Source organism: Triticum aestivum, chromosome 5A (genome assembly GCF_018294505.1).
Source record: "Triticum aestivum cultivar Chinese Spring chromosome 5A, IWGSC CS RefSeq v2.1, whole genome shotgun sequence".
In the NCBI taxonomy this organism is placed as follows: Eukaryota; Viridiplantae; Streptophyta; class Magnoliopsida; order Poales; family Poaceae; genus Triticum; species Triticum aestivum.
The window spans coordinates 699058636-699083300 of NC_057806.1; the positions used below are offsets into that span (position 1 = coordinate 699058636).

General features: G+C 43.8%; 1 protein-coding gene across 1 annotated transcript; it reads left to right on the top strand.

The window, feature by feature from the left end:
* Window positions 1-8518: 8518 nt before the first annotated feature.
* On the top strand, window positions 8519-15911 carry LOC123101823 (uncharacterized). Its single transcript, XM_044523102.1, has 3 exons — window positions 8519-8558; window positions 15143-15289; window positions 15365-15911. The coding sequence occupies exons 1-3, from the start codon at window positions 8519-8521 to the stop codon at window positions 15682-15684; spliced, it is 507 nt and encodes a 168-aa protein (XP_044379037.1). The 3' UTR covers window positions 15685-15911.
* The last annotated feature ends 8754 nt before the right edge of the window (window positions 15912-24665 follow it).

Below are 24665 nucleotides of genomic sequence, written 5' to 3' on the forward strand. Positions count from 1 at the left end.
GGAGACAGGGGACACGATGTTTACCCTGGTTCTGGCCCTCTCTATGGAAGTAATACCTTACTTCCTACTTGATTGATCTTGATGAATATGGGTATTACAAGAGTTAATCTACCACGAGATCGAGATGGCTAAACCCTAAAGCCTAGCCTGTATGACTACATTAATGATTGTCCTTCCTCCGGACTAAGTCCTCCGGTTTATATAGACACCGGGAGGATCTAGGGTTACACAAGGTCAGTTACAAACAAAGGAATCTACTTATTTGATCGCCAAGCTTGCCTTCCATGCCAAGGAGAGCCCCCTCCAGACATGAGTGCAGTCTTCGGTCTTCGTATCTTCATAGCCCATCAGTCCGGCCCATGGCTAACAGCCCGGACGCCCGAGGACCCCTTAGTCCAAGACTCCCTTAGTAGCCCATGAACCTGGCTTCAATGACAAGGTATCCGGCGCGTAGATCTGTCTTCGGCATTGCAAGGTGGGTGTGACAGCCCGATTTTTGCCCTCTCTTATTTGCATGATTTTCATTTGGATTTATTTTGAAAGTTGGGGTTTTTGAATCTGTTCATATGGACTTAAACACTTGGGTACCCTTGACTTTCACCCAAGTGCATCATTCCCCTCTCTAATAATCATTCCCCTTCTGATCCACCTCAAAATAATCTTGGGAATATATTCATTTTTCCTCTCTAAAACCCTAGCTAGTTCAATGAGCTCCAAAGCAACGCTCATTTTTCTTGCCCACAAAAATCTGAGAAAAATCCCAAATATTCTTGGAACCCTAGGGCACCTTCCTGAGCAAAAATATTTCATCACTTTTTGGAATATTTTTGCTACAAAAAATATTTTCTGTTCTGGACAGAAATGGTGGTTTCTGCAGCAACTACCATTTTACTTGCTCCATTGTTCCTGAATTTTCTTGTGCATCATCACCTTGGTAGATGATGGCTAGCCTCCAAAGCACAGCCCCCAACTCCAAGCCATTTGACCTCAGTAACATCTCAAAGTTACTGATCAGAAACTTACCTGGCGTGCATAATCTTCTCTACTGCATCTGGAGCCAAACCAAAGCGTGGTAATCCTCAAAACTACCACGAACATCAAGCCAGACAAGATCTTTGGATGTTGGTCTGCCTAAGGGAGGAGTTCACGTGGTGACCACGCGTGTCCATGATGCCAGCATGCTTTGTCGGCGTGCTCTGGGTGCCGCCGAGCGCTCTGTTCGCGCGTGCTCGCTTCCCTCGTCTGCCCGAGCATGCCAAACTTCGCCACCATCCTCGTCTCAATGCCATTAACTCCCCCTGGCACTCGCCGATGCCGGAGCTCGCTGCAGCGAGCACGGGCACGGTCTGGCCAACCCAACAGTGTGGTGCGCACTATGCTCGTCGCATTCTCCTCATTCCCGTGATTGTCCCCGTTCGCCAACAGTCGCTGCATGAGTTGCATCGCCTTCTCCCCCTCTCACTGACGCCGCTCGTCGCCAGGCGGCGTGGACAGGTGTCCACCAGCGGAGCCCGAACCCCCCTTCTCTGCTCGCCTATAAATGGAGCCGCCCCCAGCCTCCTCGAGTAACATCCACCACTCCCACACACCCCACAAGCGCGTAGTAAACCGTAGCCCAGCCGGGCAGGCCACGGGCCGCCGTCCTCGAGCTCGAGCTCGCCGGCAATCCCCTCTGGTCGTCGCGGTAGCTCCAGCCTCTCCCAGGCCAGGGCGATCCTTCTAGGGCCTCCACATCTCTCCGGTGAAGCCATCCTGTCCCCCTGAAGCCCCTGAAGTTGCCTCTGCTCACCATCTTCCTCATCTCCGGTGACAACCGCCCTCTGCCTCCACTTGCGAGGTCGATTCCGATGCCGTCCGACCACCCCTAGCTATGCTACGGGTACGGGCAGGTGCGCCTCCACCCCCTCTCTCGATCCCTCCCTCTCGTTTTGGCCAAGGAGCCCTCGTCGCCGGCTAGAGCTCCGGCGAAGCCGCGACCCCCTCTGTTTCCTTATCCCCTCCTTCTCACCTGACTAGCGGGCCCCGCTAGTCAACCACTCAGTACACGCGCCAAGCGGTGCGAGTGGTGGCGCCCTGAGGCTTTACGCCTTCGATGTCACCCCCCTAGTCTGTTTTATTTAAATTCAAATTCATCCATTTCCAGAGAGCTTCAAAGAGCTATAACACTTCAACCATAAGTCCAAATGAATTGATTCTTTTTGCATTATGTTCTTTGCAAAGAAATCTAGCAGCTCACCAAAAATGAGATATTTCTGAGCTGTCTAGAATTTCTAGTGATTTCCAGAAGAGTTCTTGAAATTTTCTTCTTGTGCTGAAATTTATTTTCAGAGGGTGAGGCTTGTCTTGAGGATCACCAGAAGGCTTGTGAACCTCATCTGCACTAAGGCAAGCCACAACAACATTTTCATGGTGTCATTTCAATATTGATGATTTTCTTACTTGAATGAAATGATTAATCCATGCATTTAAATAACTATTATGTTATTTATATCCTGTCAATTATTTGTTAGTCATTATGCTTGATTTACATAATGTTTGGAACTAGTTTAGTTGGTAAACAAAAGCTAAGGCCTACTTGTGGTAATGATAAAATGATTTGTTATGCATATGAGTAATTACTTGAAGTTATTTTCTTGCATAAATAAAATAGTTAAATTTGCTAGAAATTATTTTGTTAATTACTTGTTTAGCCATTTACAGAATGTTTGAACCTAACTTGGTTGGTAAAGAAATTAGGATTTGATTGTGGTGATGATAGTAAATTTTTGCTATGCATATGAGAAATTAATCGAAGTTATTTTCTTGCATGAGAAAATAATAATACTTGCTGCAAACTATATTGTTAAAGTGAGAGTTACCCTATCTAGGAAAGTAATATAAGTTGTTGATGCTTATGCTTAGTGTGAATATGGTTGACATCAGTCATTTTCGTTAATATGTGATGGATGTGTAGTATTGCATTTCATGGCATGCTATGACACCGGTCATTTTCATTATAAGTTGAACCTGAATATAACTCAACTTGAATATATCGTTGACTGGGTCATGGTGCCGCTGAATCGAGACTTTCCCAGTGCAACCACATTTGCCTTTGTGGGAAGGCCTTGATTCGGTCCATTGACATGCCTCTGGTCGGTGCCTCCAACTAGGGAAGGTTATGGGCATGCTTATCCTAGCCCGGTAAGCAGGCATAACCTTGTGTGCCCGTTGTTGAGATTAAGGTACCGGGTCCCCGAGTGGGATCATTTTGGCCACGACGGTGGTCGTTGTGTCTTTGGTAGACACGGGGCCACCCAGGACTAGCCCGTTGGGGATTGGGTCGGAGTGGCCGGGAGAGTGTCATGGCAATGGAAGGGTTTCGTCGGAATGCCATTGGTCCACCCGAATGGGAGTGTGAGGCCATGGGTTCCGTGGTGTGGGTACAATGTGCTACCTCTGCAGAGTGTATAATCTATCGATAGCCGAGTCCATGGTCACGGACGCCTCGTAGTAGGTCCCACCATGAGTCAACATTTAATAAACTTGCACACTGAGTCATGAACTTTGCACTATTGATGATGGACGAAAGGCCATCGAGATGTTCGAGACCAAATATTGGTCGTGGTTGTGATCGCCGTAAGGATCACGAGTTACTCTGGTCAAGACCACGATGCTGGTTTGTTTGGGACCCGAGAACAATCACGGTTGGTAAGTCGGTCCCGAGGGACGTTTATCACAAGAGCATGATCACAGCATGTTGGAACATTATTGCATTAATAACTGGTTAATTATCATGATATTGTTTGTCATTAGGATTATGCCTGTTGTGAGCTTGCAAGTACATTCAATGTACTGACCTGGCGTGTCATGCCAGATTCCAGGCAAGTCGCATTGGAAAGGAGCACTGCTCGAGTCTAGATCGTGTCCACATCGGTGTCCCTGTGCTATGGAGTTTCCGCTACGATGTGTTACGCTGCCGCGTAGTTGTTATGATCGAGGCCCCTTTATGTTCACTAAATAATGTACATATTGTTCAGCCCCACCGTGCGTGCTGCTTGGCCTCGACATCTGTTGTAATATAAACTCTGATCCGCTAGCATCAATAAAGTGGTTGTTTTTCTATACCAAGATGTTGTGTGTTGCCAGAAGACATGGTCTCTGGGCTGGCAATGCAGGGTAAACCGGACGCTGTGAGCCGGGGTGCCACAACGCTTGGTATCAGAGCCGCGCTGACTGTAGGCCACGCTAGACTACAACGTGTTAACTGGACGTTAGATACGAGTTTAAGTTGAGTGCCGGTAGCAATTGTAGCTGGTTGTTGCATTGCATGCACTTGATTTATATTTTTATGCTAACCTGCTGATGGTTGTGAGTGTAGATGCCTCCGGTGCCGTATCCGTGCCAGTTGCAGCTGATGCCGTACACATCACCGCACCTCCTTCGCAACGTGTGGCGTCAACTATACCCCTTCGGAGACGATCCAGTCTATCGTGTGTACCGGGAGCGTCTAGCTGATTCAGTGTATGAGTATCACGCAGTGGTTACTCTGTGCACTAGTTCCGATTCCGGCTCTTACACCCGTACTTCTCGGACCAGTTATGCCTCTACCGCTTCTCAAGCTGTCTAGTTTGCTGCATTCAAGGTCCTTGTCGAGCTTCGCTACAACAAGGTCCGAATGCAGAACCACCCAGGTTTCTTTTACTACCCCTCTCTGCACGACACTGGTCGTGTCCGTTTCCAGATCATTGATCTGGAGTTTGATAGTGTTGCTAGCCACCTTGCTCGTTATGTCACTGCTAGCTATTTATTGATCCACGAGATGGCTCGAGAGCTAACTCGTGCCTGTACTGCTTTAGCCACTGCTTTGGTCACTACTAGATCTGCCACTACTCCATCTTCTCTGGGATTTACTCCTTATATTCCAGCCAGTTCTAGTTCCCCTGTTTCACCGGTTACACCCCCGAGTAGCTCGGGCACCTTGGCGGTGAACCCTCTCAGTACTCCTGCCGAGTGGGTTTCACTTATCACTACTCCTGTAGCCTTGATGCTTCATCCTACCCCTGCCCCTGAGGGAGAGCCCTCGAGGCAGCGTCATCGTGTTACCTTTAACCTGAAGGTTTCCGTTAACCTCATCAGTCCAGGATCCGAGTCCGCTTCAGGGGAGGACACCGCAGCACCAGCAGAGCAGTAGTACCTCTGAGTATTCACAGTCGTCCGGATGATGTACGGATGTAGCCGTATGAATCATGATGTTTCATTGCATGTATGAGAGTACCTGAACTTGTCATGTTGTTTATCTTTCATGTATGAGTCTATGTATAATTATGTTTGGACTTTATTCGCCGTATTTTCTTCGCTCTTTTGTTTTCTTCCGGGATTTTTTGCTGGCTTTCCCCCAAATGTATTCTTGGATGTTTCTCATGTCGATTGTGTTGTCTTGGGAAAAATCCATAATAGGATGACGCCGGGAGGCAGCAGTAACAACGTTCGTGAGGGAACTCCTGTTCGTCGATCTGCGCAATAGGCAGGTCATTCTCCCGAACCGTACGTTCCGCCACCGCCTCCACCGCCAAATCTGCCCTCTACCGAGCAAATTCTGTGTATGTTTGAGGAAAGAAGGAACAATGATCTGCTTGAAATATTAAGAAGTGTGCAATCTATGGTTGGACAGAATGGAAATCAGAACGGTCATTAATCAAAGCTGTCAGATTTTCGAAGGACCAAGCCACCCAGTTTCAGTCAGATTGTTGACCCATTGGATGCAGACGATTGGTTGCGTACCATTGAGAAAAACCTTGAGATTGCTCGTATTGAAGAAAATGATAAAGTTCCATTTGCAACTCATTACCTTGAAGGCGCTGCTGCCATATGGTGGGAAAATGCAAAAGCCATGTGGCCGGCTGATGAAGAAATCACCTGGGAAAAATTTAAGGATCAGTTCCGGAAATATCATATCCCTACTGGAGTTATGAAGATCAAGCAGCATTAATTTCTTGCACTCATCCAACGAAGTCAGTCGGTGGGTGAGTATTGGCAAAAATTTAATCATCTGGCCCGTTACTCCCTTTATGACGTGGCCACCGGAGAAAGGAAGATTGACATATTTCTTGGAGGCTTAAATCCGCAACTCCGGTGTACTCTCAGTATGTTTGATTTCCCAGATTTCCAAACTCTGGTGAACAGGGCTTTCATTGCTGAACGGGAGCACAAGCTTGTATCAGATAGTAGGCCTGTTAACAACGACAACAAGCGTAAGATTGAGCCAAAGAAGGATGGGAAACCTGTGCAAAAGGCTCGTACCTTGCAGCAGACTCAGGTGGAATACAAGCCCAATTGGCAACAGAATGTTAACAAGACCACCACTCAAGTCAAGAATCTCATGACCAGCCCAGTGCACGAGGAGCGTCAGCGCAATAATTCTTGCTTCAGTTGTGGGCAGAACGGACATTATGCCAGACAATGCCCCAAGAACAACAAGGAAAATGCCCCATTCAGGACACAAGTCAACTTTACAGAGTCATGCCCGACCCAACAAAACTTTACTGGGCACGTGCATCATCTCTCAGCCGATGAAGCCCAAGAGAACCCCGAAGTCATCATTGGTATGTTTTCTGTTAATGACATACCAGCCGTAATTTTATTTGACTCTGGGGCTTCCCATTCTTTTATTTCTCAGAGTTTTGCTGCCCAAAATCAAATTTCCTTGGACGCTTTTGGGCAAAAATATGCTGGTACAAACCCTGGGATCTCTAATCAAGAGCAATCTGGTCTGCCATGATCTGGAAATCAATATCAACAGAGTCTACTTTCCAACCTCTCTGATAATTATTGAGTCTGAAAAGTTGGATATTATATTGGGTATGAATTGGTTGACCCAATATCAAGTTTTCATAAACTGTGCAACACGAGAAGTCACTTTGACCAGTCTGAATGGGCAGACTACCAAATTCTATGCTCGCAAGAATATACCCAAACAAGAATTGGTTTTCACCATTGTGGCTGAGTTGGAATTAATTCCTGTGGTCAGCGAGTACCCTGATGTATTTCTAGAAGAACTACCAGGCATGCCACCAGATCAAGAGCTGGAATTTGCAATAGACCTTGTGCCTGGAACTGCACCGTTATACAAGAAGTATTAGTGGATGCCCTCCTCAGAATTAGTGGAGCTAAAGAAACAGCTTGATGAACAGCTCCAAAAAGGATATATTCATCCCAGCTCTTCACCATGGGGATCACTTGCTATTTTCGTGGACAAAAAGGATGGCAGCCTCCGCATGTGTGTAGATTACCGCCAGCTGAATGAGGTCACCATCAAAAATAAATATCCGCTGCCAAGGATTGATGATCTGTTTGATCAGCTCAGTGGGGCTAAGGTATTCTCTAAGATCGATTTACGGACCGGATATCATCAGCTCAAGATTAAAAAGGAAGATATTCCTAAGACCGCATTCACTACTCGGTACGATCTTTATGAATATACAGTGATGTCCTTTGGTCTCACCAATGCCCCTGCTTTCTTCATGCATATGATGAACAAAGTATTCATGGTCTTCCTCGACAAATTCGTGGTAGTCTTCATTGATGACATCCTCATTTACTCCAAGGGTGAAGAAGAGCACAAGGATCACCTCCGAGCAGTGCTACAACGACTCCGCGACCATCAGCTATACGCCAAATTCAGTAAATGCGAATTTTGGCTCAAGCAAGTTGGGTTTCTCAGACGTGTACTATCCGCCGAAGGTATAGCCGTGGACCCGAGCAAAGTAAAGGATGTGTTCGATTGGTTGCCGCCCACGACCGTGACGCAGATCCGGAGTTTTCTCGGATTAGCTGGATATTACCGTCGTTTCATTGAAGGGTTTTCCAAGATTGCTAAACCCATGATGGAGCTGCTCAAAAAGGATAAGAAGTTTGAATGGACAGAGGACTGTGAGAAAAGTTTCAATGAGCTAAAGATGCGGCTGACAACCGCACCTGTATTGACTCTCCCAGACATTTATCACAGCTTTGATGTGTATTATGACGCCTCCAGGCAAGGCCTTGGTTGCGTACTTGTGCAAGACAGCAAGGTAGTAGCATATGCATCGCGACAGCTACGCCCCACAAGGGAAATTATCTTACTCATGATTTGGAATTGGCTGCGGTGGTTCATGCGCTAAAAATTTGGAGACACTACCTCATTGGAAAAAGGTGCCAAATTTTTACCGATCACAAAAGTCTTAAATACATATTTACTCAGCTGGATTTAAATCTCCGTCAACGAAGATGGCTAGAGTTGGTCAAGGATTATGATCTTGGAATAAATTATCACCCGGGTAAGGCCAACGTGGTTGCCGATGCACTCAGCCGAAAGCCTGTTAGCTTAAATGTCATATCGAAATCCTTGCCTCCCAAACTCCAAGAGGAGATTGCTCAGCTCAACCTGGTCATAGTGGATGCTCACCTCACTAATATTTTGAAAGTTACCCCCACACTTGAGGAAGAGATCCACAAGGCCCAGCCAGCTGACATCAAGCTGCAAAAACGTGACAAGAGCCCGATGGCAGAGCAGACCCCAGATTTCTCCAAGGACAAATCTGGTATGCTCCGATTCCGTGGACGGATTTGTGTACCCAATCAGCCAGACTTAAAGAAGAAAATCCTGTCGGAAGCCCACGAATCCTCATATTCCATTCACCCGGGAGGTACGAAAATGTATGAGGACCTTAGACAAGTATTCTGGTGGGATGGAATGAAGAAAGACATTGCCTATTTTGTGGCCTGTTGCGACATATGCAACAAGGTGAAGGTAGAGCATCAGAAGCCAGCCGGACTTCTCCATCCGCTGCCAGTTTTGCAATGGAAATGGGATGATGTTTGTATGGATTTCATTACGGGATTGCCTAAGACTCAGCGAGGCAATGATGCAATCTGGGTCATAGTGGACACCTTAACCAAGGTTGCTCACTTCATTCCGATCAGCACCATACATCGAGCAGATCAACTTGCACAGCTGTATGTATCCAGAATAGTCAGTCTGCATGGAGTACCCCGAACTATCACTTCCGACCGAGGTTCCCTGTTTACCTCCGCTTTTTGGTCACGTCTCCATCAAGCCTTGGGGACAGCACTGAAATATAGTGCTGCTTATCATCCTCAAACGGATGGACAGACAGAGCGGGTAAACCAAATACTCGAGGACATGTTGCGAGTCTGTGCTTTAGCCCAAGGACCTAAATGGGAAGATTGCTTGCCATATGCCGAGTTTTCTTATAACAACAGCTTCCAGACCAGTCTAAAGATGTCACCGTATGAAGCTCTGTGTGGCCGTAAGTGCCGCACTCCTTTAAATTGGTCTCAAACTGGAGATAGCCGTATCTTCAGAACAGATCTCATGATGGAAGCTGAGAAACAAGTTAAGGAAATCAGAGACAGATTGCAATTGGCCAAATCTCAACAGAAAAGTTATTATGATGCAAAGCACCAACAGATCAATTTTGAACACAGAGAACACGTATACCTCCGAGTCACTCCTATGAAAGGAGTCAAGAGATTTCATACCCGTGGAAAATTGGCACCACAGATTTATTGGTCCATTTCCAGTCATGTCCCGAGTAGGTACTGTTGCATATCAGTTGGAACTACCCGCCGAATTGGCAGACGTGCATAACGTGTTTCATGTTTCACAACTAAGACGTTGCATATCCCTGCCTGAGAAAAGGACTGCTATGGCTGAGGCAGAATTGGCAAATGATTTGACCTATGAAGAAAGACTGTTTAGAATTTTGGATCAGATGGAAAGGGTCACTCGCAGTAAAGTAAGAAAAATTTATAAAATTTAGTGGGAACATCACACAGAGTCAGAATCAACTTGGAAGGGGGAAGAATTCCTAAGGGCTCATTATCCAGAGTGGTTTTCCCAAGCAACTGAATCTCGAGGACGAGATTCATTCGAAGTGGGGGAGGTTTGTGATAGCCTGATTTTTGCCCTCTCTTATTTGCCTGATTTTCGTTTGGATTTATTTTGAAAGTTGGGGTTTTTGAATCTTTTCATATGGACTTAAACACTTGGGTACCATTGGCTTTCACCCAAGTGCATCATTCCCCTATCTAATCATCATTCCCCTTCTGATCCACCTCAAAATAATCTTGGGAATATATTCATTTTTCCTCTCTAAAACCCTAGCTAGTTCAATGAGCTCTAAAGCAACCCTCATTTTTCTTGCCAAAAAATCTAAGAAAATTCCCAAATATTCTTTGAACCCTAGTGCACCTTCTTGAGCAAAAAATATTTCATCACTTTTTGGAATATTTTTGCTACAGAAAATATTTTCTGCTCTGGACAGAAATGGTGGTTTCTACAGCAACTACCATTTTACTTGCTCCATTGTGCCTGAATTTTCTTGTGCATCATCACCTTGGGAGATGATGGCTAGCCTCCAAAGCACAGCCCCCAACTCCCAACCATTTGACCTCAGTAACATCTCAAAGTTACTAATCAGAAACTTACCTGGCGTGTAAAATCTTCTCTATTGCATCTGGAGCCAAACCAAAGCATGGTAATCCTCAAAACTACCACGAACATCAAGCCAGACATGATCTTTGGATGTTGGTCAGCCTGAGGGAGGAGTTCACGCGTTGACCATGCGTGTCCATGATGCCAGCATGCTTGTCGGCGCGCTCTGGGTGTCGCTGAGCGCTCTGTTCACGCGTGCTCGCTCCCCTCGTCTGCCCGAGCATGCCAAACTTTTCCACCATCCTCGTCTCAACGCCATTAACTCCCCCATGGCGCTCGCCGACGCCGGAGCTCGCCGCAGCGAGCACGGGCATGGTCCGGCCAACCCAACAGTGCGGTGCGCACTGTGCTTTTTTGCCTTCTCCTCGTTCCTGTGCTCGTCCTCGTTCGCCAGCAGTCGCCGCGTGAGATGCGTCGCCTTCTCCCCCTCTCAATGACGCTGCTCGTCACCGGGCGCCGTGGACAGGTGTCCACCGATGGAGCCCAAACCCCCCCTCTCCGCTCGCCTATAAATGGAGCCGCCCCCAGCCTCCTCGAGCAGCATCCACCACTCCCACACACCCCACAAGCGCGTAGGAAACTGTAGCCCGGTCGGGCAGGCCGCTGGCCACCATCCTCGAGCTCGAGCTCGCCGACGATCGCCTCTGGTCGTCGCGGTAGCTCCAGCCCCTCCCAGGCCAGGGCGATCCTTCTAGGGCCCCCGCCTCTCTCTGGTGAAGCCATCCCATCCCCCTAGAGCCCCTGAAGTTGCCTCTGCTCGTCGTATTCCTCATCTCCGGCGACCACCGCCCTCTGCCTCCGCTTGCGAGGTCGATTCCGACGCCGTCCGACCACCCCTAGCTACGCTACAGGTACGGGCAGGTGCGCCTCCACCCCCTCTCTCGATCCCTCCCTGTCATTTTGGCCAAGGAGCCCTCATCGCCGGCAAGAGCTCCCCGAAGCCGCGACCCCCCTCTGTTTCCTTCTCCCCTCCTTCTCACCTGACTAGCGGGCCCCGCTAGTCAGCCACTCAGTACGCGCGCGAAGCGAACCATTTTAGAGTAAAGAGGATTTCACCATGCATTAGAAGAGATGAAGCTACAATAGTTGAAGACTACGAAGACTTGAAGAATCTGAATAATTATTTGACCTTTAGAAGACCAAACCCCTGTTATATACTTACGTTAGATGCGGCGATTTGTGAGCTGTCATTTGTTTGATGTTTTTCCGACAGCCACAAAAGAAAACCCATTTCTTCAAAACTATTGTTTGTATTGTGTGTATCTCCCTCCACTGTTCTCTCGTATCTCATCCCAAAACCCTTGGACCCAATAGATGATGAATGAACATGGACGTGTATTTCCGAGATTGATGACACCGTCGGAGGTAGCACACTGGATACGGAATATGGAAGATCGCATGAAGGAGCACTGTATTAAAGGAGAGTATATGGTTCCATACACCCTACGACGGATCACACAAGGTGCTGCAAAATGGCAAGAGATACATCAAGCTATACAAGGATGGAATGGAGCCAATGCTTGGGATGAATTCAAGACGATTCTACTAAGGTCTCGTCTTATCCAAAAGCCATGTGACCCTAAAGAGAAGAAGCCTTGTGCATGCAATATCTACGGAGAAATAGGACACACCCATGAAGAACACAATGATGAATGCCCTCATTGTGAAGAACATCACCCAGAGGAAGATTGCCCCACTAGGCAGTTGATTTGTTTCCTATGTGAAGGAACTATGCATTACCCTGCTCAATGTCAGATTTACCCCAAGGTACAAGAAATTACCAAGCAGCAGAAAGGAGCCCTCAGGGAAAATTCCAGAGAACCTGTGATGAAGGAAGTTGTTGAAGACCCTGAAGAAGGCCTAATCAGATTTTACTCCAACGCCTGCTATTCATGTGGAGAAGGACATTTTTCACGGTATTGCACAAAGGAAAGAGAAGAGTATCTCGGAGACTTCCCGACGACATAAGTGGAGTTCATGGAAAGAGAAGAGTATCTCGGAGACTTCTCGTCTCAGGAAATAGAAGCTCTGATCATTACGGAGAAATCCAGGAAGAGAAAATGAAGGCATCCCGAGAACAACCCAATTTCTGCAGAGAAGGACCTCGGTCATATCACTTGTTACAGGTGCAAGAATTTAGTTCATTACACTGGTAAATGTCCAGAAAAGAAGCTAAAAATCCAAGGAGCCTACATAATCACAAAGAAGCCCAGAGACGTGTCAGAAGTCATTTGTTTTCATTGCAAGGAAGCAGGGCATTTTGTAAGGGGATGTTCAGATCAAATGAAAGTTGGAGCTGAGTAGTTGCGATTTTGATATGGATAATAAGAGTAGTAGAAATCAAATTTATTTTCATAAGTTTGATTAGTTGAATTATGTAATCGAAGCCTCAGAGTTTGTAATGGATTAGTGAAATCAATAAAGTTAAGGTGACATGTTTTCATATGTTGAATTGTATGAGTTGTTACTCTATGAACACAGATTTGGACCATTTTCGAGGATATGAGAAATATGGTCTATGATGAAATTGTAAATTTCACTTTAAGGGTGGTAGTACCCTGTGAGAACACCTGACAAATGGTAAGGAAAAATGTACCCCACGGAGTGGAGTTGGACGAATTAAGTTTAAGGATTTTATTTGATTACCTCAAGAGTATGAAGGAATGAAGTAATATTGGATTTAAAGGAGGTGCAATGTTGGAATATGGAACAATAGTAGCTCAAATGATGAGTTAAAGTTGTGCGAGTATTGAAGTGGGCCCACAACCCACAGGCCCAGGAATTAATAAGGATCAAGTACTCCCTGCAAGAAGAAATTTTGGAAGAAGATGTGATTTGATGAGCAGACGTTCCTTAGGAGGTTACGAAACCTCGAGAGTTGTGAAGTAATGATAGATGTTTCATCCAGCTTGCAGAATCAATTTAATTATCCGAACTAAGTTCGTCGACAAGAGAAATCATGTAATGCTTGTGAGAATTCCCGAGTGTTAGAAATGCGAGATTCGCTAAACCTTATATAGAGTAATGATTTGGGTGCGGAATGGATTGATCACCATACCGTCTTACTTTGATCATTCGCTCTTGCTATTTGGAATGGTAAATCTAAGTGACTTACCCATAGTAGAGAGACGACGATGTCAAACCCTGTTTAAACCCTAGAATGGTAGAACGATGAAACCCTATACAGGCAACCATTGCCAATCGTAGGTTATACGGTGAGATTTAGCCCAGACCCATTTTCTACAAAAGAAACCATTAACTGTTGACCAACATGAGATTTTCGATAGTTGTTTAGTACTGGCAACAGACCCGTCAACTAAGAAGACTCATCCTCGGAAGAACCTCACCATGATTGAGAGGACACAAGATTTTGAGAAAAAAGGGTCATGCCCCGACCGGAAGAGCACCAGTGAAAGAGTTATTTCGGAGAATATGAGAAGACCGACACTGTCAACCCAAAGGATTGAGTACATGAATTTTGTCAGAACCATAACCTTGCTTTTAAGTGTGGTAGCACACTAGACCATTCCAATCTATGGCATTGCTAGAAAACCCCCAAACCTTAACCTTTTCTTGCTAGCCTCTTCGAATCTTGAGGACGAGATTCATTTTAAGTGTGGTAGGTTTGTAACATCCCAAAATTCTAAATTTTTGGAATGTTATATTAAATCAATATTTATATTTTTTGTTTGATTGTTGTGTGATTGATTGTGTGAAATTGAGTGGAATTTGAAACTTCTTTGAAAGTTGAATGAGAGGGAATAAAAGGACTTTCCCAAAAGTGTTTCCATGTGAAATGAATTGAAACCTCATTTGAAAGTAATGCAAACTTCATGCCACTCAAGGACTTTCAAGAGAGGAGATGAAATGACTTCTCCAAAGTTCAAATGAAAGAGAGTGGGGAGTTAAACCACCTTTGAAATTCCATTTGGAATCCTTCCCATTTGAATAGTTTCAAATTCCTCTGACCCATTGCAAAATAAAGAGAGGAGTAATATGACACTCCAAACCAGGGGCAAATTTGAAATACATTCGAATGAGGAAAAACAGAAAAGATTTGGAAGCAGTTTGAATTTCAATTTCAAAACCATTTAGGAGTTATTTGACTTTAATCAAATTATTTTTCTCCTAAAATTAAATAAATGGAAATAAGGGTTAAATGATTTCCTTTAATGGAAAATTAGGAGAAAATAATTTTGAAATCATTTTGGTATTTTAAAAATGATTTTTATTGGGTTTTATTGCAACAGTGGCAGTGTTTGCTTTATTTGAATTTTTGTCGCTTTTATTTGTACATGAAAATATGTGCATGTTCTAGGATATAGTTTTCTGAAAATTTTGGTATATAATTGTCTATATAAAAGTCTTATTGTTTTTCCTTTATTTAGTTTCTTGTTGCTTATTTCAAAAAAAAATGGCCGAAGCCCTCTGTTGCCAACCGGCCCGACTCTCTCTCTCTCCCTCCCAAAGGCCCAGCTGGCCTAGCCGCACGCCCGAACCGGCTTCCCATCAGTCGCCCGCACCTCTCCCTCGCTCTCGCACTCGCTGACAGCGGACCCAACACCTTCTTCCTCCTCTCGCAAGAATCGGGCAGAGCCCTGCCCAAGCACGCCGACGCCTCCGCGCCCAATCTTTGCGGGATTCGATCTCCGCAACCCCTCTCGCAAGAATTAGCCCCTACAAATACTCCCCTGATCCTCCTCCTCCAATTTTCCGAAAAATCTCAATATCTCGTGCCCCAGAGCCTCACCTCGATCTCGCCGGAGTTCCGCCTCCAGGAGCTCCTGTCGCTGACCAAGTCTGCTGCCACTGGAGGTTTCCCGAACCCCTGTTTTCCTCTGTCCACTCCTGCTCGACGCGCTGCATATACCTGACCCTTTTCTCACGCAGATCCGCACGGGAACAACGTCCCCGACGCCTCCCGCATCTTGCTGGCGCTGCCGCTGCTCCAGCCATTTGCCGCCATCGCCACAGGCCGCCCCCGGAGCTCACGAGGTCACCCCCGAGTTTTCCTTCATGCTCCGCGCCCCGTTCGACCCTTCCCCGAGTCCGGCGACCACCAGGACGAGTGCCACGACAACGTCCGAACGACGTCGTCGTCGTCTTCTCCAAGTCCGGCAGCCCTGTCCGGGAGCATGAACCACCACCATCCGATCTTTGTTTCACGGCGTATATTAGATCGGACTCAACACTTAGGTTTTACTAAGTAGATCGGTTTTATTTACAGTTTATACTCGGTTTAAACCTGGCCGGTTCGCCGGTTTTCTCTTATTAAATGCACGCGATCAGTTTAGTTAAGTTTCGGATGAGCGTCTTTTAACTACCGATCGCCCACCTGTTTAGCCCAGTAGCACTAGGCCACGTAGCTAGTGCCCGGTTTTTTTTTTTGTCTCTGTTTTAAAAACAGAACAAGTTTCAATCTTAGATTGCTTGTATCTTTTAGCCTACTTGATGTTTTGAGTGATCCCAATTGCAATGTGTCACAAACTTTATGAAATTTCTGTTAGTGATTTAAAATTTTGAATTTGAGTAGTTTAAATTTGAATTATTTCAAATATGCTTCAAACACTGTTTTAGCTCTAGTTTAAATTCTAAAATAGATTTTTGATTGATTCCTTTTGCTACTGTTTTGTTATTGTTTTTGTATCCAGTAGCATAGTGGCTTATTTATAATTTATTTTAAATTAGGTTTATTGCAAAAACAGTACTGTTTTGCTTAGGTAGTTGTTTTAGTCATATAATTAGTGTTTCTAATTATTTTTAGTTAATTATTTTCATAAATTTTAGATGTTGTCATATGTTTCTGTTAGATTACAGTAGATAAATTTTTGTAGTGTTTAGCTACTGTTTTAGTATTTGTTTTTTTAGTTCATAGTGATAGTTGATAAAAGTAGTTTCATTAGTTTCAAAAGTAATTCTTTTTGCCACTTCATTATATGTTGTCGATTCAGTTATTTAGGAGTAAATTAGTTTGATAATTATTTTAGTATTGTTAACTATTGTCTTGGTGTTTTGCTAGTTGTTATAGTTGTTCTGGTGTTAACTAGTCAGTTACAATAGTTTTCATACTAGTTCTTTTTGCTAGTAAATGCTTTAGAAAATTATCTTTTGTTGTTTTATTAGAATTATATTTTCTATGCGTAGAAAAGTTATTAGAGTAATTTAGTTTTAATAAGAAAGTATTGACTGTTATTGTGTGAGTTGGTTTCTCCCTTGTTTTCGTGAAGTTTTCTTTGGAATTCTATTTGGTTTTCTTTGACTTCATTATTGTTTTATTTATGGCTTTTGATTGTTATTTTGATTGGTGGTATTGTTTGCTAGGATTATTGCTTATGGGAGTACAATGTTTGACTATATAGATTTTTTTTGGAGTGACGGATAGTTTATCAAAGATTCTGAGAGGCATTATTATCTTCATCAAGTAATACCAGGCAAGTTTACTTTGACCATGTTTTTCATACCTATGTTTTATTTGAATGTAGTAGCACCCTTTCAATAATCCCTCCAGTAGTGATATTAATTTCTTGTAGTTGAGTAGAATGCATGAGGTAGGAACCCATCTTCCTATTATCAAGCACTGGGACGTTATATAGTTTTTAATGCTACGCTATAGTAGATGGGGTTTGGTATGAGTGCACGAGAGTGGTGTGAAGGAGGACTCTACATCAATGGCGACAACTTCATGATGACATCGGCAAGGACTGCATTTTCGGGACTCCAAGACCTCAAGATTTTGAGACTCGAGACAAGAATTCAATACACACTACTGGGTGAATGACGGTTGACGGGCACCCTGGAGAAATCAGTGGATGGGTGGGATGCATGGAGAAGCGCCATGAAATCCTGCGGAAAGCTTCACCCAGACTCAAAGAGATGGAAGAATACTTCATGCCCGGAAGCTTACCTGTGCAACCGCAAGTCACTATGGGCTCTGGCTTGGTTGACCTTAGTTGTGACTCTGGCTGGGACGGTGCTAGCAGATGTAGAACTACGGTAGGATTGGATGAGCACCGGACAGTGGTCAGAGGAACTCTTCGGAAGACCATGTTTCGGTCATCTTGTTCTCAAACACCGTGAAGCGCGAGAACATAAAAAGAGGGATCGAATCTTGCGGGTAAAGTGTACAAACCTCTGCAGAGGGTTTAAACCTAATCGATTAGTAGTGTCCCCGGTTACGAACAATTTGAGCATCTGGACTTGGATCTATCTCGGAAGTCTCAACACCAGACTGATAACTTAATTGTGGGCAACTTTATGATGATATGGGCTATGAGACATCGGTTGGCGGAACCATGTCATGATAGGAAATTCCGTAGTACAGACTCCTGATATTCCTTTGAAGTAGGGAAAATAAGACCATCTTTCACGCAAACAAAACTCAGATACAAAGCCACAAAGCCATATTGCATATAGTATAGTTTATCATCTGTTTATGTTATAGTGATCTTGCCAGTACATTCAATGTACTGACCTACACGGCTGCAATGTCTCATGTTATAGATTTTTTGTCCGACGAGTAAGAGTACGGTACAGGGTTACGGTCTACACTCAACTTGCCGATGGCGTTGTTGGGACTCCACACCCGTTTGTTTGTTTCTACTGCGACATATGAGGTATATATCAGTTTTACGTTATTTATACATGTGATTGCACTTTAATAAATACACTGATGTACTATGTGTGCCAGCATACTGATCCAGGCATGGCACGGATACACAGAGGCTTGACCGTTTGAGGTCAGGTCGCTACAGTGATGGATCATCTTATAATGCTACCGCCGTAATGTGACACCCCAAGACTGGCGCTCCAGATGCCCTCCATGGATTCCGAGATTCGTCGTGTGATTTGTTTTGTTCGTTGCATTCATCTTTTCATCATGTGCATTGCATCATGTCATCTTGCACCCCCTTTTTAAAACTCAGCTAAATAAATCGCATGGATCTTTGGTCCAGTTAAATCGAGGGAAATTCACATGGTTAAATTCTCTTTAAAACATATAAAAGTCTCCCAATATTATTAGGGAGCTATATCAAAATATACCATTAACTTTGGAATCACCATAACACCCCTGCAGGGTTGAAAACTTTCGAGAGCCGTGCCCGTGGTTATGTGGCAGATGGGAATATGTTAATATCCGGTTGTAGAGGACTTGAAGTAAACTCAAATTAAATACACCAACCGCGTGCATAACTGTGACTGTCTCTTTTCGGGGAAGTTCGAGAGGAGAACACGGTTGGGTTATGGTTGAAGGTAAGTAGTTCAGCATCACTTATTGATCATTACTAGTTTGCGACTGTTTGCGTAGTTTCTCATCTTACTCTTGTATTCGTAAGTTAGCCACCATATAATGCTTAGTCGCTTGCTGCAACCTCACCACTTGCCTTTTCCTTCCCATTAAGCTTTGCTAGTCTTGATACCCATGGTAATGGGATTGCTGAGTCCTCGTGGCTCATAGATTACTAAAACAACAGTTGCAGGTACAAGTAATGCGATGGTCTGACGCGAGTGCGATGCTTGCTTGTTTGGAGTTCTCCTTCTTCGATCAAGGGATAGGTTTCGGGTCGGGGAGCCTGGGATTAGCAGGGTGGATGTCGTTCTTCTTTTTCGTTTGATTTCATCCATAGTCGGATCCTGCTCTTCTGTATGATGGTTGCTATGTATTGATGAACTGTTGTATTCATGTTGTAACTTGTGGCGAGTGTAAGCCTTTATCTTGTATTCTCATCTATTCAGTACATGGTATGTTGTAATGATACCCACCTTGCAATGTGCTCGAAATGCGATTGTGCCCCAATCATGAATTCATCACGTGATTGGGATAGAATCGCATCTTGGGCACGACAAGTTGGTATCAGAGCCTTACCAACTTTAGGAGCCCCCTTGATTGATCGAACCGCTGCCGTTGTTGTGTTTAGAAGAAAACTATTTTTGAGTCTAGTTATATCGGAGAGTAGGAATCTTTTTACTCCTCAACCCCTTCATCGCTCTAGTGAGGAATCATGACGTAGGTGTTTTCCCACTCTTCTATCCTTCTTCACTCAAAAAATTTTAGGATCACACGGGTATGGTTGGATCGTTGTGATATCATTGTGAAGGGGGTTCTATCTTGGTGCCTCCTGACATTTAGGGGTTGTGGTGTCCCGGGGAGTTGGACTCCAAGGTGTTTTCTTCATAGCGTTTATCGTTTCAGTTCCGGAATACCGGACGTCACCGACATCGAAAACGCTTCTGTGCTCTTTGTAGTGAGAGTAGTTTGACGACACCCAGTACTGGGGTGAGCGATCAGATGTATTGCCACATCTAGTATATAGGATGTTTTCGAAGGTCTTAGGTACACGATTTCTGAAGGTTTCTTGGTTATGTGTTGAAGGATGGACACAGTTGGAGCGTAGGTCTTGTTAGTTGTGTGATATATTGTGCCTCCCTGTATCCCCAACACCAGATTGCATAACCAGAAAATTTCGGGAGTTCATAGGTGGTAATTCAAGTAGTAACCTAGGATATCTTTCCAACAGATGCATGACATGAGATTGGGGTTCGACGTCTAGTGATCCGCCTGTCCACTGTTGGTTTTACAGTGGTCTCGTTGTGTCTTAAAGAGTCCTTGGCTATGCTGACTCGGGGACGCTTGATATGTCATGTGCACTACCTTGTACATTGGTGTTGTACAATCGAGCCCGTGCGAGCCCCGCCATGAAATTTCGGATGAAATCTCTATCATATGTTTGTTTCCGGCTTATTCTGCAAGCCATTGTTTTATTTTGTGTTGTTGTATTCGAGTTGCTTCGAAGTCAAATGTTAATTCCATACCTTTTCCTGGGTGGTGTTCTCATATTTCTATGAGTGCCAATCCGTTCAAGATTGTCATGTCTTTTCAACTGGTGAGCTTCTCTTCAAATTAATCTGATCCTTTCGATAATTGAAAGATCAATTCTCAATTCTCTCAATGGTGTCATTTCTTCCGTCCCAAGTTGCCTTTGTTTTCCCACCATCCCACCCGTTACTTCCAGGACTCATATATCTTAATCAAGTATCCATTTTATTCATGAGTAGTCTCTTCATTATTCCATTCAATGTTCTTATCCGGTGTTTCCTCGTGAAGATGCTCAGGAGCTTCATGTTTATCATTCTACGTTTCTTTTTTCTTCTCCAGTGGACTAAATTCAAGCTTCAATGTTGATCATACCCCTTTTCCTGATTCAAATGCTTTCCCATGCTGGTACACCTCTGAATCATTCACTTCTCGCTATTCATTTGTTTTGGAGTGCTGAAGATATCTCAGAAGATTCAAGTCTCCATTCTTAATCCTTTGAAGTTGTTTTGAGGTTCTTACCTTTTTCAAGCCATCTAATTCGACCAGCGCAATCTCTCTTTAAAAGTTGTTCAACAGTGTGTCTTTGAGTGGGCCCATAACCCACAGGTCTTTTCCCAGGATCTTACCTTTCTCTTCTATTTTTTTCCGGAGTTATTCTCAAATTATTTTCAAGTGTGACGCATGGATTCCATCAGTCATATGCCTCCTTCAAGATCGCTTTCAAATTATTTTCATCTTTGGCTCAATCTTTCTATTCTTCATTCCGGAGTGCCTCAACAATTCATGGTGGTGTTTCTTGTCGTCATTCTCAGATTTCAAGACCAAAGAAGAGTTTCCCTTAAATCCTTGTCCATTCTCTTGAAGATTCATAGTTCAAGCTTGATGCCATCCTCTCATAATTGTTTTCAATTGTGAGAATTATTTTCACCCATCCAGAGCAATCCAGGAGTCTTTTTAGTTTGATTCTCCGGAGCCCATCATCTCAAAATTATTCATCCTTAGCTTTTAGCTCTCATTCTCCAAATCTTACCGGTGTATCGCTGAAGTATTCTCTAGTCATCTCATGATCTCTTCATTCTCTTGTATCTAAATTTTCCCAAGTATCTTCGTTCGTTTTCTAATTCTTCCCGGTGATTCATTCTGTTTTCTTCATTCGCTTTCAAATCTTACGGCGGTTCGTTCAAGAGTTCTCTTCCTTGGTTATCGTATCAATTCATTCATCCTTCCCAAATCCTACCGGTGATTCATTGAAGACCTTATTCAAGTTTGGGTGATATCTCTCCTCAATCCTTTTCAACGAGAATAAGTAGCATGCATATCCGTTGCTTGTCATCAATTTAGGATGGTGAAGGGTAAGCATGACATAATCCTTGTTCTTGTTTTCGCTTGAGGTGATTTAATTCCTTCATCCGGAGTTCATTCGTGGCATCAATTCTCAATTCAAGTTGCTCACCTTTCTTTTCCAGAGTTCCAAGTTTTCTTGGATGTCTCATCAAGAAGCTCCATCAAAATCACTACAAGGCTTTAATCTTATTCTTTTCATCCTTCAATTCTATCTCATCATCCTTTTGTTACCGGAGTTCTTCATGATGGTTCATCAAGGATTTAATTCATTCTCGAATTATTCTTCAACATCTCTCTCGAAGTTAAGATCCGCCAAGCTATACTCTCAAATAAACATGGTGCTCAACACATGTTTTGTTTTCAGGAGTTCAAGCATTCTTCTTCTTGCATTTCGAAGTGCAATTCCTTCTACCTTATCTTTTGAGGTGGTGTTATTCATTCTTGATAATTTGCCTTCGTGTTCCATAATTCACATGTTGTCAAGAATGAGGTATTTTAAATCCATCAATCTCTTCATTGGTGTTATCTTGGTATAGATTTCACTTAAAGCCTTCCCTAAGGATTGTGCTAATTGTGGTGCCTATCTATGATCTAAGTTATCTCTTATCATCTTGGTGGAAGAAGTTTTTCATCTCTTTGGTGTTCTCAATCATATTAATTGTTTCCGTTAGTGGCTGGTCTTCACCTCATAATTGTGGGATGTTTTCCTTAAGACCATTGGAAATCATATTCTTTTGTTTTTTATTTTCCAACAACTCCGTTCAATCCTTCTTCGCAAGAATGCTTTTGAAATTCATTTGGAGTAGGAGTTTTCATTTTCTTCTCCTTTATTTTCTTTCCATCAATCTAGCTTCTATTCTTTCGTTCCGGAGGCATGATGATGTTGCTCTCTTTGACCCATCATCTCGTTTTGTCAAGATCATGTTCTTTTCTTGCTTATCCAGTTAACCAGAGTGTTGTGTTTTCATTTGAGTTGTTTCATCTTATCAAGTCTTGCATCTCTTTTCAACCGGAGTGCTTTTCAAATTTGTTCTTCCTTGTTCCTTGGTTATTTCGTTTCAGCCAGAGTGGTTTCAATTCCTTATTGTCCACTGTGCTCGTCATTCATAGCTTTGCAACCTCCGAGGTTCACATGGCGTTCCTTGTTTCACTTTCTACCGGAGTGTTCTCAACTTCGTTCAACTCTATTGTGTTATTTCTTTCAACTTTTCAACCTCTCAAGGTTCATTGGTTTCACTCGTTTGTCAAAGAAGAAACTTTGTTTTACCTCCCCCTCTTCCGTTTCTCCCCAGTGCCATCCTTAGATCTTGGGTCGAGATCTCTTATAAGTGGAGGAGAGTTGTGATGCCCCAAGACCGGCGCTCCAGATGCCTTCCATGGATTCCAAGATCCGCCGTGTGATTTGTTTTGTTCGTTGCATTCATCTTTTCATCATGTGCATTGCATCATGTCATCTTGCACCTCCTTTTTAAAACTCAGCTAAATAAATTGCATGGGTCTTTGGTCCAGTTAAATTGAGGGAAATTCACATGGTGAAATTCTCTTTAAAACATATAAAGTCTCCCAATATTATTAGGGAGATATATCGAAATATTACATTAACTTTGGAATCACCATAGCACCCCTGCAGGGTTTAGAACTTTCGAGAGTCGTGCCCGTGGTTATGTGGCACATGGGAATTTGTTAATATCCAGTTGTAGAGTACTTGAAGTAAACTCAATTAAAATACACCAACCGCATGCGAAACCGTGGTTGTCTCTTTTCGGGGAAGTTCGAGAGGAGAACACGGTTAGGTTATGTTGAACGTAAGTAGTTCAGGATCACTTATTGATCATTACTAGTCTGTGACCGTTTGCGTAGTTTCTCATCTTACTCTTGCATTCATAGGTTAGCCACCATACAATGCTTAGTCGCTTGCTGCAACCTCACCACTTGCCTTTTCCTACCCATTAAGCTTTGCTAGTCTTGATACCCATGGTAATGGGATTGTTGAGTCATCGTGGCTCATAGATTACTACAACAATAGTTGCAGGTACAGGTAATGTGATGGTCTGACGCGAGTGCGATGCTTGCTTGTTTGGAGTTCTCCTTCTTCGATCAAGGGAAAGGTTCTGGGTCGGGGAGCCTGGGATTAGCAGGGTGGATGTCATTCTTTTTCATTTGATTTCATCCGTAGTCGGATCCTGCTCTTCTATATGATGGTTGCTATGTATTGATGAATTGTTGTATTCATGTTGTAATTTGTGGTGAGTGTAAGCCTTTATCTTGTATTATCATCTATTCAGTACATGGTATTTTGTAATGATATCCACCTTGCTATGCGCTCGAAATGCGATTGTGCCCCAATCATGAATTCATCACATGATTGGGATAGAATCACATCTTGGGTGCGACACGTACTAAGCAAAATAAGATGCATAAAGGATAAACATCACATGCAATCAAAATATGTGACATGATATGTCCATCATCATTTGGTGCCTTTGATCTCCATCTCCAAAGCACCATCATGATCTCCATCATCACCGGCTTGACACCTTGATCTCCATCGTAGCATCGTTGTTGTCTTGCCAACTATTTCTTCCATGACTATCGCTACAGCTTAGTGATAAAGTAAAGCAATTACATGGTGATTGCATTTCATACAATAAAGCAACAACCATAAGGATCCTGCCAGTTGCCAATAACTTCTTCAAAACATGATCATCTCATACAAAAATTTATATCTCATCACGTCTTGACCATATCACATCACAACATGCCTTGCAGAAACAAGTTAGACGTCCTCAACTTTGTTGTTGCAAGTTTTACGTGGCTGCTACGGGCTTCTAGAAAGAACCATTCTTACCTACGCATCAAAACCACAAAAACTTTTCGTCAAGTGTGATGTTTTAACCTTCAACAAGGACCGGCCGTCGTCAAACTCGATTCAACTAAAGTTGGAGAAACATACACCTGCCAGCCACCTGTGTGTGAAGCACGTCGGTAGAACCAATCTCATGAACGCGGTCATGTAATGTCGGTCCGGGCCGC